The 13,316-nt window shown below is 37.3% G+C and overlaps 1 protein-coding gene across 5 annotated transcripts in view; it reads right to left on the bottom strand.

The window, feature by feature from the left end:
- The window catches only part of SOGA3 (SOGA family member 3), a 31,615-nt gene that overhangs the window by 3,538 nt on the left and 14,761 nt on the right, over window positions 1–13,316 (bottom strand). Inside the window, exons 4-6 of one of the 5 annotated variants that reach the window (XR_002112206.1) lie at window positions 7,233–7,304; window positions 5,453–6,628; window positions 3,754–4,091 (exon numbers count right to left, since the gene is read on the bottom strand). Coding sequence is in view for 3 of the 5 variants with exons in the window: in XM_010707352.3 (XP_010705654.1) it covers window positions 5,264–6,628; window positions 7,233–7,304 (1,437 nt within the window). In the remaining 2 variants the exon portion in view is untranslated. Of the gene's footprint in view, window positions 1–3,753; window positions 6,629–7,232; window positions 7,305–13,316 lie in introns of those variants that run through there. The other 4 variants (XR_002112207.1, XM_010707347.2, XM_010707352.3 and 1 more) reach the window with 4 other exon arrangements.

Here is a 13,316-nt window from a genome sequence, read left to right as displayed (position 1 = left end):
TGCAGTTCATCTCTTTTTATAACACATATTTAGACAGCCACAGTTTTGGCCATTTTTTATTTTCCGACTGCAGGCACATTTCTGCACTGTAGCACCTGCTCACTTCTGGTTTTGATACTGAAGCAGTGGTGACACGTGTCAGCAGACACTTATCCTCTCTCTAACCAGCGCTTCAAGCTTGGATATTTTTGGTTGATAGAAAGATCACTGGATCCTGGAGAAGTTGATCTTTCTAATATCAGGGAATTTTTGAGTAAAAGTAAAACTTTTTCTGAATATTCAGAAATTTTTCTAAATAGGAAAGAAAATATTTCTCTGGTTGCATTAAAGGAAAAAGAAAGCATCTATATTCCAAGTGACAAAAATTCATCTGACTTATTTCCAATGTATACAAATACAAAAGTATCAGAATTACATCTATATTTGCAAGATCTGTATGAAAGGACATGGAATGCATTCTCTAAGAACCCAGGAATCAGAAATTTAATCTTTCAGAGAAACTAAGGCAATCTTGAGCCTGAAATTTAGTAACCTTCTTTTACAACGATAGAATATTAATCCCAGTATCCAACCCAAATTCAGACTTTATTACTTCTACTCCACAGAACAAAATTCGGCATCCATTTCAAATAGATTTTGCTTATTTTAAAGTTCTCTTCATTAATAGGTTCTGCAGCTTTTTTTGTGCACTTTTAAGTAAGATTTTAACATTTACTCCATAGTGTAATGTGTTACCACATTTATTTTAATTGCCCTATTAGCAGCAGTAAATATTACATCTCTTGTTTTTATAGGACTTATGCAAGTCCCTGGATGTGCTTCAGAGGAACTGGATTTCATCAGTGAAATGCCTTCAGCTGACTTGTACAGGTAAGCTGCAGTGATCTGTGAGTTAGCTACATACATATTCTTGCCGAACATCTGAGCTTTTTGCTATAAAAGCATATTTCAAAATATTAATCCTACTTTGATTAAAAAGAATCTATGATTTGTTGTTGAAGCACTTTTCCTTCACTTGCAAAAAAAAATAATAATACATATAACTGGTTTACCTAGCCTCCTCTCATCAGGAGGATAACATTTCTTTATTCGGCAATACCACTGTATTCTGCTATTGCAGTGCACTTCAAGAAGTTCTTCTTTGTTTTCAAAAATGGGATTTGTGAATCCACTATTGGTATAACTGATACTGATAGGCAATGTGCCAGGTAATGTGCCAAATCTGGCTTGTTGCCATATAAGAGCAAAATCTCCCGCTTTTCTTGCTGGTCTTCTGAATTACACACTATGCAGCAGATAAGTTCATGAATCAGCAGCGCTCACTTTGGCCTTTCTCTGCCTAACTCCCACGCACTCCTGCTAGAGGATGCGGACGTGTTCAGCTGAATTTAACAGCTCATCTCTGAAATAGACTTTGTCCACCACTCCTATAAATGTGGAGAATCTGCAGCCTTTCTTGACAAGTAGAATTGTCACATTCGTGAGACCGAGCCACTTCAATTCAGCACAACACAGAAGACTTATATAGCTAAATGTTATCTTCTGGCTATCGACAGATTCTGCACTGATTTTATTAGCTTTCTCAGCAATTGTTAAAATAGAGAAGAACAGAGGGCTATGCACTTCTCTGCAATATTTGATGTGAAACAAATAAGCAAATCCAGTCTGTCCCTTAAAGCTGAATGCAGGATATGAAAAATAACTTTCATTTCTTATTGGGATTTTTCTGTATCGAGGTTTGCAGGGTACCTGTTTTGCTCATCACAGATTTAAAAACTGTGGGGATCTGCTAAAATGATTTTGGATGCTTCAGGATCCCTTTATTTCAGGTTGTAGGCTGTGCAACAGCTCCCTAAACGTCCCTAAAAGTCTCAGCTCTGACTTGTTTTCTTGATGCCTAACAGAACTAGGATGAGGAAGGTTTGGTTCACGTAAAGTAAACTTGAACCATATGCAAGAAAAATCACTGTGAACTAATCAGTGGGGTTATAACTGCCAGTCCTGTGCAGAGGGTATATCCCACCTCTCAACTCAGTAGATTCATGTACACTTTAACTGATTTCTAAGAAAGATGCATATCTTTTCCAAATAACTTCCAAAATATAGTTGATGTATGAATACTGTGCTTTAAGCTTTTTTGACAATATTACAGTAGCACTGTTACTGATACACTCAGTGTAAAGCAAACCCTTTCTCATCATCTTTATTACAAACAAGCTGAGAAAGGGTTAAAATCTGAAAGTCCACAACTTCAGATCAGGTTTGAGCATGATTTGTTGTAATCTTTGGGACTGAGACAGTAACATTTAAGAAAAAAAAAAAATCATATTTTCTTCCCTCAATGGCAGCAGTAAAACAAAGGAATTTAAAAAAAACAGTGTTTTGGTAAGATTTGATTCATCAAGTGAAGCCTACAATTATGATATTTTAATGTCCAAATTGCAAAGCCCTTGGGAAAAAAAAAAAATAAATCTCAATTACTGAAAAAATCTGACTGAGAGAAAAGCAGCAAAAAGGCTCATTCCCCTCAGTGATTTCAGCGCTATCTTTAAGATCACAGAAGTTCACAGTGAAGGGAAGTTACAACTGAGTGTATCTCACCATAATAGTTTCTAATACTTGCAACTCAACTTTAAGGCAATTGAGCACAAGAAGCTCTTCAGAATTCTGTTGCACCTGACTTCCTCTTTACCCAGGTCACCAGATGAAGGTAACAAATTATCTCTTTACTTATATATTTGTCATTGTTTTCTTTATCTGCATCTCAATAACCACAGAGTAAATAAGACAAAATTCCCTGATAGAAAAACTATTTGGATTAAATGAAGGTTCAGTGATTTAAGTGATTTAAATGATCAAGGCTACTATACTTGCAGAGAACACATGGAGGGAGAGCTAAACAAATGAGGAAAAAAAAATTAAAATTTTGTTTAACACTGAATGCTGTGAGTTCACTATCTTCTTCATTCTCATAAACAAAATTCTGTTGTCCAATCTCTGCTTACCCATAAGTGGTTTCTCTCAAAACATTGTCTCTGCTGTTTCATACAGTGGGCTACAGCTCTTGGCAGGATTCTGATCAGATGGAGAGAGGCACGAAGATGAACTCTTCTCATATGGGAGCAGGTTAAGTGAACAGTGTGAAAAAGAATCTATATTGCCAGCTAGTAAAGCAGCTGCTTTATTTATTACCACTTATTTATTACCTTATTTATTGTTTTGGCATCAGACAAGGCAAATAGCATTACCACCCACAGTTCAAGTGAGACTATAATGTGGCCATTTTTCTAGAGCACAGAGATTGCAGCCAACCTACATGTCTTAGCAGACTCCTTGCTTGCTCTGCTAGCCTCCTCCTCCTTGTATATCTAATTCTCAGAGGCCCCTGTTCCTCACCACATTTCCACATACAAGTATTCTGTATCAGCCATTCTTATTCTGTCCCCTCCATGGTGTCTAATCTACATAACACAGTGCTGAAAAATACCATCAAAACCATAGAAAATGTATACAAACTGTGAAATACAATTACAGAATGCATATGGTTTTACTTTTCATTGGCTAAAATGCAAGTTATTTTTCTAGGAGTGGAAAGAGGAAAAGAACAGACTCCTCATACCCACTCCGGATGTTTCCATTTTTCTTCTGATTTGGTGCAAATTAATGAATATTACATTGGTTCCAGCCACTCGGGAATATTTCATTCAAAAATGATAAAAAGCAGAGAAAGTGAAAAATATTCTGTTTGCTTACCTGGAACACTATGGTGAGCAGGTTTCCTATTCAACTGGATGATTAATTTTTTTCGTATTTTTCGCATTTTTGGGTGTTTGTTTTGGTTTTGGCAAACAAGTAGTCTTCAGTGTTTTTACAGCAGTGGCTATTACAGAAATTATGTCTCTTGCACGTCTTATCTTGGAGGGTGGACAAAATAAACAAACTGAAAATAATACTACAATGAACAGTAAAAGATGAATGGGTTACAGTACAAAAAACAGTGTAAAAAGGAAGACAAGTTTAAATATTGTTGTGTATGAAAGGGATGAAAATAATACAAGGATGAGAATAAGTAAAATGATAGGCTGGAACATCTGGGAAAGTAAATACAAAGACAAAGAGAACAGTCAATTAATGGAATACCAAGTCCAAAGTTTTAAAAAATAAGTAGTGATTCAGATTATGCTTGTAGAGGGACCAAGCGCCCGTCTCCCATTGACTTCAGTAGGAGTTCTGCATGGTTAAGCCCTGAAATGCCAATTTAACTATTGATGTTATTTGTTTAGAGAAAATACCAATTGGATTGCTGTTAATTTGTATGAACCCATGCAGTGCTCTGCCTCTGAGTTAATGGGAACTCTAACAAGCTCAGAACTATTGCTAGATCAGAAAGTGAGCATGCCAAATGTCTTTTCTGTTTGATTTCATGCAGTACATGTATAGTAATTGATTAACTTTAAACTCACTGCGTCTGTGACTTTCTGATACAAGGAAACAAAAGACTAATTAGTCAGCATAGGGACAAGAAATAATAGCTTTCAGCTTCACCTGGCAACTAATTTAAAATTGCAAACTAGCAGGACAGCACACGTAAATTAACACAGCAAGAGACTTACTAAAACATCAGGATAATACCGTGACCAATAACAGCATTTGCCAACTATAGGACTGCATAATAAGATAATGGGAGGTAATTTTCATTTTTCATGGCAGAAGATCTTGAGTCAGCAAGGAATTTGCTCCCCAAAACCTCTCTGGGACAACTCTGCACGTCACATGCAGGATGCTTGTTGGCTCTTTCCTTAGGGGATAAGAGAAGAATAAAAAAGAACTGCAGAAAAGATGCTAGTCACTGTTGCATATAAGCAGTGACCCATAACCTTTCAATGAAAGATACAACCAGTTACAACAATTCCAATAATACCAGTATTCATCACCATGCAGTCCATGTAGATTTTTCATGGTTTTCTTTTTTTGGTGGTTTGTTATATTCTTTGCAATTTTTGAAATCGAATGTTTTCTACAGTTTAAAATTAATAAGATTTTGTTTTTATTCATTTAACAAGAACCCAACCACTAAGAAAAAAAACATGTTCATTAACGTGCCAAAAATGCTATCTGCATTGTCTTTACTGGTAATCACTACCGATTGATTGCCATTAACTCTGGCAAGTACAGTTGCAAAGCCAGAAGGAGGAAAGTCTTCCACCTCCTACAAGACTTGTACCTAGACTATAATTCTTTCACTTTCATAGAGACCATTTATTCACCATTTACAAATAGGCCCCATGGTAGAACAAATTTGCATATAGCCAAATAAGGGTTTAAAATAATTTAATAGAAATTTTTGTCCACATTCTAGTTTAAGAAATTTAAGGTGCCATACATAAAATTTTAGTCTTAATTCTTTTGGCCAAGGTTTTTTACCTGTAGGCCATAATAAGTAAAAGTCTACCTGACTCACTGACAAAGGTTCGTCCGCACTCCGATCATCCGAAGACTTCGGAACTTCGAGTCTGTCGATGAAAGTCTGGAGTTCTTTCCTGAACGCCTTCATCTGCGCGTTGATCCTGTAAAGAAGCTCATGCTCGCGTATCCTGCTGCCATCATCTTCCTCATCCATCAGTCCAAACAGGTCCCCATTAGCTACATAAATTCTTGCCTCTGTTATGATGGTGCTCGTGTCGGAAATCAAGCGATCTATTGTCTTGCCCAGTCGCTCAGCTTCACAGCGAATATCCTTCATCTGCTGCCTATCAGTGAAGCTTTTCTGCCACCCAGATGGTGTTGGATAAAAAGATCTCGTGGGTGTCAGGCACCGGATATTTCTCACCTCTTCTGAGTCACTTTCCCCACCAATGGGCCCTTCCCTTTTGCGGTGAGGGGGACGGGAATCATCATCGCTCTCCTTTTTTCCTGCATCACTTTCTGCATCACTGTCTCTGGGGCTGCCACGGATCCCAAGATGAGAGGCTAAATCATAGCGTTGCATGTTGGACATAAGCACTCTATTCTCATACTGGAGTTGCATGACTTTGCCACTCAGCTCATTGATCTGCATTCGTGCAGCTTTTAGCTCCTCCTGCAGTGCTTCAGTCTTGGCATTATCGTGATGCCTAGAGCTCTCGTGGGCTCCAGACTTGTATTTGTATTTGTTCAGCTCAGCTGTTATGCGTTTGTTTTGTTCTTCCAAGTCAGCTACATTTCTCCTCAGCAATTCTGTCTCATCTTCTACTAGCTGCAAATGCTGTCTTAATTCTGACAAGGATTCACTTTGTTCTCCCAGAAGTGGATTAGTGGCCCCTGAGAAATCATCTCCTCTTAAGTCATCTAGCTCTGCTTTTAATCCTCTGTTTTCTACTTCTAACTCCACTATTTTTCTCCCAAGAATGTTAGCTTCCTCTTCCACAAGTCTCAACCGAAGCTTGAGTTCAGCTTCCCTTGTGGTAGGTGGACCGCCTGCTTCACCTTTTGGCAAAGGGCTGTCCAAATCACCATAAAATGATCTATATTTTTGCAGCTCGTGTTCAAATCTGTCCTTCTCCTTATCGATCTTAGCCATTTTCTTCCTCATCAAAGCTGCTTCTTCTTTGACAAATTGCAGCTGGCATTTCAAGTCTTCGTTGTCCTCCTTAGAAAAAAAAGGAAAGAGAAGAATTTGAAGAAAGTTGATGTAAAACAGGAGACCTCCAGTGGATGGTCTTAAATTACAAGATCAACAATTAAAGGTACGTGGCTTTAGATACACAGAGACTTTCCTGTGACCATTTGTTCATCAATCAGTAAATCAAATAAAGGGAAATAAATATTTAAATTTGAAAAGAGAAAGACTATTTTACACGCCATTACACCCTGTGCTGCCCTCAGAAAAGGCCTCTTGTGGGTATCTTGTAAAAATAACTTGCAACACTGTAGTAGATATCACAGTGTTAAAAAATCTTGAAACGTGTACACAAAGGGCCTATACTCTTATTTCACTTGTGCTCCGTTTACTGATTTTGCCTAAAATATTTGGAGTACATGAAAGCTGGTGGGTTTTTGTTGCAGCACAAGTAGTTCATTTAGGTAGATCTTGACATCATGTCATCTCATTACAGATTTGGGGTAAGAAGTCTCCATTTTGCAGCATGTAGAAAAACAAAAATCAGAGCAAACAAGTGTAAATCTGAAAATCACATTTCCAGAGTCGCTAAAATCTCCGCATAAGGATCCGGATTACTGTTCTTTCAACATACCTCTGTTGGTGTTTGCTGTGACTTTTTTTCTGATTTTTGTAGGTCTTTGCTCCCTCTTCTTTTCAATGACTGCTGAAACAAAAACAAAGTGAGAGGCACTGCATATTTCACTGAAGAGCTACATAATTTAGTCATTCTGTTTAAACATAGTGTGACAAATGCAAATACAAAGGCAGTAACCTCTTGCAGCTCCTGTGATGTCAAATACAGAGGAGAGACACTGCTGTCTAAAAATGACAGAGCAGAAGCACTGCTTTAGTGAAGTATTGGTTTAATCAGTCTGCAACATTTTTTATTCAACACATTTTAAAACAAACACATAACAAATGCTTAGCACCCTTATCATCACATGAAAGGTAAGAAAGGAAATATATCCAACAGTAACCCCCAAAAAATGGAAAACTGAGGCAAGCAATAAAACCAGTCCCATAGGTAAGCCACACAAAGCATTGTCAGTGACTTCTCCTAGCTAACCTGAGAACAAGGACATCTTTCTCTGCATCCCACCCACAGGCCTCAAGCTTGCAGTATGCTGCTGCTACAGCTCTCCCAGGCATATACTGCAGACAAAGCATGCAGAAAGATGCACGTGTCCTGTTACTAGATTTGTTCTGTTCTCCAAACATATTCAATACCTATTTTAAGTTGCTTGGACTACAGATTCCTAGCGAAAGGCAAAGCAGATTTACTTGCAACAAGCACAAGACAAACAAACCTATCCACACCACACAAGTGAGCTACTTTTTATGCAGCCAAGGTGAAAAGAAATTGGTGAAAAGATATTCCTGCTTTTAGAGAAGGATGCACTGGGTTCAAAACTTACTAGGAAAAAAATCTTGTAACTGCTAGCAATGAAAAGTTCATTAGCGGGCAAGTGGTAGCAGTGGAAAACAACTGCAGCAATCCCACTGTCAACACTCAATATAGATCATCAAGAAAACAGCAGGGAAGAGGAAAGTGAGTTAATACATAACAATCCACTTGCAGCTGTTCCCAGGTTTTATGCTTCCCAGGTGAAATGTAGCTCTTGCAGCAGGCAGTGATATAACTACCTCTCTCTGAGACTATTCTCTGGTATGAGCAGCCTTTGTGCCACTGAGTACTGAAAAACATGCATTTCCCTGTGCCAGCCAGGGAAAATCCAGTGGTATATCCAAAAGTCATGCAGTTCCACCTAGTGGGAATTAAAATCTGTTCACAATCCTCAAGAAACAAAGCATAATGGGCAAGTATACCGTATATTGCTGCTGGTACCAATTGTTCTCCTTCTTCTCCAGATTAGCCTCAATACAAGTACTACATCCTGAGGACTGCTCCTCTCAAAGGAATATTTGATACCACAGAAGTGATTAGCACATAGATCTAAGAAACCATAAGAGATGAGGCTTCTTGATCAAATTCACTATAGAGTTGAACCAGAATTAAAATAACTTCAGATTCAGAATTAGAATTCACGTGTATAGCCACCAAGAACCAGAACTGAAACTTGTAAATGTCTCTTGAAAATACTCTCAGTATTTTCTGTGCTCCCAGTAGATAAAACAATAAAACCAAAGATCATTAGAATCTCAGCCGGATACCAATGAGAGGATTCCAGAAGAATCCAGAAAAGACACAAAAAATAGTTAAATTGATTCTTCCTTTTAAAATAAAGCCAACAATATAGGGATTCAGTCTGCAAACAAAATTATTCTTCTCCAGGGTCATCCATTAATTACCCTACGGCAGAATTGGTATGTGCATATGGAAAGTTTTTTTATTGCTTTTCTTTTTGAATTGGCAAATTTATAAACTTTCAGAAGTGCAGACTCCTGCTATATGTCACTGTTAATCATTCCACTATAAAAAGCTCATTTTCAAATCAGTTATTACTTTTGCTTGCACCAAGTTCTTGCCAATGCCATCCACTAATAAAGTAATTAGAGGATAATTAAGCTATTTATGTTTGATTACCTAAATTCCTTCCTGCCAAGCCCAGCATCTCTTCAAACAAAATGAGCTTCTAAAAGGCTGAGACACAACTTCTTGTGTGCCCTACAACATTTAAGGATATGAGATGTATGAAAAAGTTTTCAATGACAAAATCATTAAAAAAGAGAAAGTTCAAAGAGCAAAAATTATTTTTCTGAGTTTGATGCAAAACTAAAACACTTGTTTTCCCCCTTTCTCTCAATGTTTTTTATTTTAAAGTCCTTTTCTTCTTTTGTTGTCAGCATAATAAATTTTTAACTTCAGTAATAGTTGTGACTATTTAATGACAAGACACTACTTTCTATTCTGCTGTACTTGAATTAAAGCATCCTATACTCAGCTTATATTCATCAATGAAGTGATGGTATATAGCAATGCGATTTTAAAGCAGTAAACAGCGAAGAACATACACAAGTCAACAAGCTGGATGATTTATGTAGGTAGAATAGGCCCCGCTGGTATTGGCATAATCTCTTTTCCTGTGGAAAACACCAGGAGGTGATTTCTGATCACTAGAGATTCCACTCACACACCTCAGTTGACAGATGACACCTTCAAAATCACAGTGCCCCATAAACATTATCTCAGGACACTGAGGAATTAGTCATAGTGAATGAAAAATGCTACATCTCAATCAGCGTGTTCCGATCTAAATAATTCTTAAGGGATTTTTCTGGGGCACAGTTCACAATTTAGAGTGGCTACTCTTTCTTCCATTTCTCTCAAGTCCTGCACTACCGCTGCCTTCCAATTCAATTCTCAATATGTTAAACAATTTATTCCCAATAATTAAAAAAAAATACTTCAAAGCAAAACAGAAAGAAAAAATTGTATTCAAATAAACATACTGCAAAATGAAAAACAGCAGTCCAGACTCTTGCAATTGAATGTTCCCATTCTCCCACTGGATACTACTGAAACACTGCTTATTTTGATATACTAAATAATGTTACACAAGGCCAGTTTAGCCAACTTCATGTACAAACGTTGTCTGTTTAAAAAGCTTCATGTTTTATCGTCTTTTAATATATTTCTCCACTTGTTTGGATAATTCTCCTTTTTCCATGTCACAGTGTACAGCAAGGAATACTGCAGTGCCACTGAAGGCTGCCTCTGTTGTTTTTCAAGTATAGCAAAAAAGTCTGCCCATCAAATTCTAGAATTGTTTTGCAAGTTTGTAACAGAGGGTAATTTAAATTATATTCAGTTCAGTCTATTTAATGATTATGATTCCTAAATTAAAAAAAAGACTGCATTTGCACTATCTAATCTGCAATGTTGTCTAGAGAGCTTTATGGTTGTAATAATCTTAAAACAAGTCATCCATCTTCAGGAAAAAAAAAAGAATAAGCAAAAAATGTACATCATACTGTTTCTACAATGGAGATTTTGCTAAACTGCTCAAATAGTATTGAAATATTCCAAAAGTGCTAGAATAATAGGACCAGCAGCTGGGGTATGTATTATTGTGTTGTATAAGCTCTGCTTACCTCTGAATGCCTAGGAAGTACAACTGAGTCTGACCTGACTCTTCTAGCATTCACTGTTTTGAGCACACATAAGGTTACATTAATGTTCTGGCAATGCTGAAAAATTCCACAATATAGATAAAAACCATAGTTGCACTATACGCACACCTGATCACATGAAATGGGCAATCCTGTTTTGATTTTAAGAGCATCAATTCTCCAGTGACCTTCACTGGACTTTATCCAATGTCTTGCTCGAGATGCTAAGCACTTCTCAAGACCAGATGGCAAAATCCTTCTCTTGCCAGCCTTAAAATGCAATCCAAATGTGCAGTTCCAACCACCTACGATGCTGAGTGCTTTAGAGTACAAAAAGACCTGAAGTCTACTTTATAAAAACCACAGCTGAATGAAGTGACAGAATCATGCTGCACTGAATATCAAAGCTTTAAAATGAACTCATTTCTCACTACTTGACTTTGTACTACAGGAAATCTTTCTGCAATTAATAAAGAAGCTGAATAGAATATACCACAGCTTTTCAAGACTTCTAGGTTGATTATTTCAAGTCTGATCTGAGGATAAATGATCTAAAAAAACAGTGTAAGCAAACACAAGAGGAACTGTCAAAATATAAGGGGATTTATGAGTTCACGGGGTTCCCCTGCCAGCCCTTATCCCTGCTCACAGAACAGGCCAAGGCAAAGAGTGTGCAGTTTCTGAATCTCTACAGGTGCAAGTTACCATGGTTGTACTGCACACACTTGTAGTTAGCTACCTCTTAAACACTGTGACAGATCTACAGAGCTTTCAAAAAATCAGAGCAAAACCAATGCCATCTTTACAGTCTTTAAGAGGCACTGAATACTGAACAAACTTGCCTCTGGCTGGCACAGAGTGACCATGATCAGGGAAATAGAAATTTGCCCTCAGACTTTCTCTGTTCTTTCTCTTCAGTCAAGTATAGTCAGTTAGCTTGTGGATCTGGATCAAAGCAGACACAAGACAGATTTTTCAGTTTACTGCCACTGATTCTAATTCAATGTATTACCACACATAGTTAAAACTAAATGGATACTCTCCATGTTGGTAAACTGAAATACACTTTCTCCTCAAAACAATCTTTGTATTTAAAATGTCCCCCTTACTCTGTAACTCTACCAATCTTTTTCAGACACAGACTCCTTAAACTATCAGCCACTTTGGTGGCTGTTTGCCAGCAACAAACTCCAGGCACTGGCTTTGTCATCGGCATAAGAACATAGAACCACACAAACACTTTTCTCTTTCCACTCTTTCTGAAGAGCAGTTACCACAAGTATTCCAGTATTTGACTTGCTTCCAAGAGCTGCAAGAAAATGCAGAGGATAAGGGAAATGCAAAGAAGCATGGCACCCAAGTCCAAGAACCAAACACAAAGCTGTAGGTCTAAGCATATCCCTATCACTTTAGAAACACTGCCTTCATATTAAAACTGGTATAACTGAAAACATTGCTGAAGAACAATATGAAATGAAGGCAATAAAAGAGAGAATAACAGTTCTTACCTAGTCTTTTAATGTCTTCATATTTTAGAAAAGAGTAGCCACCCTGCCATATTTGTATTATTTGCATTTATTTATGAATTACTACAGGTATCACTTTCAGATCCTTTGCTGCTATCCATTTGTCAGTTTTAAGAAAAAAAATAAGAAGAGGGAAAAATATATATTTGCTCTTTATCTAAAGAAAGCCCTTATATTTTGAAGGAAAAACAAATTGATGAAGCAAATAACGAGAACTGTGCAAATACAGGTAAAAAGATGAAAGCTGCCTTTTGAAAGCTCTTTATATAATCAGTTCAAATAGCCAGCAAAATCTGACACTTCATTCTCTGTGACTGTACACTTCATCTACCAGGATATCTGAAAGTAGTGAAAGCAAGTTCTCTGAAGAGGAAGCTGTCCTCTGCCATTTGAACCAACTGGACCTCGTTATAGATGCAGAAATCACAGGCAGCTTACACTCGTCTAATACTGAAATGCAAGAGTAAATCTCAGAACACCACAAATACTTTAGAGTGAAAACACTGGAATAAGGTATCTTGCTGCACAGTGATGCCAGTTAAACCTATTGTCCAGGACTTGTCTAAGTTGCTGTTTATCTGTGAGCTCAGTTATTTGTGTTTTCTGGGAGAAAAGAGTCAGTCTTTTTGTTAGGGTTTGCACAGCACCTAGTACAATGCACACCAGTCATTATCTTGGATTGTTACTGTGACAGAGAGTATGTCAACACAGTTCAAAACTCTACCAAACAACAAGAAGCCACGCTCATGGACACAGCAGTTACCAATTAAATATAATACACATTTCACTTAAGTTAAATAGAGTTTTCTTTCTTACACCTATTATCACAAATATTTTTTAGTCTTATCAGAAGAACGTCTTAGAGAAGATTACAAATCAATTGTCACAAGAACACAAAAGTGCCAACAACCAGATAAGGTTCACAGCCTTAGTTACAAAAACCCATGTATAGCAATCAAAGGCTAGTTATTCTCTCTCAACAAAAAGGCTAGTGTGAAAATGGTAAGTAATGAGATGGAAAAAAGGAATGACTCTACACATACAGTGTACATCTTCACACTACTCACTGAAGGAGTATA

The sequence above is a fragment of the Meleagris gallopavo genome, chromosome 2, assembly GCF_000146605.3.
Source record: "Meleagris gallopavo isolate NT-WF06-2002-E0010 breed Aviagen turkey brand Nicholas breeding stock chromosome 2, Turkey_5.1, whole genome shotgun sequence".
NCBI classification, from domain to species: domain Eukaryota; kingdom Metazoa; phylum Chordata; class Aves; order Galliformes; family Phasianidae; genus Meleagris; species Meleagris gallopavo.
This window is presented reverse-complemented; position numbering and strand designations above follow the sequence as displayed.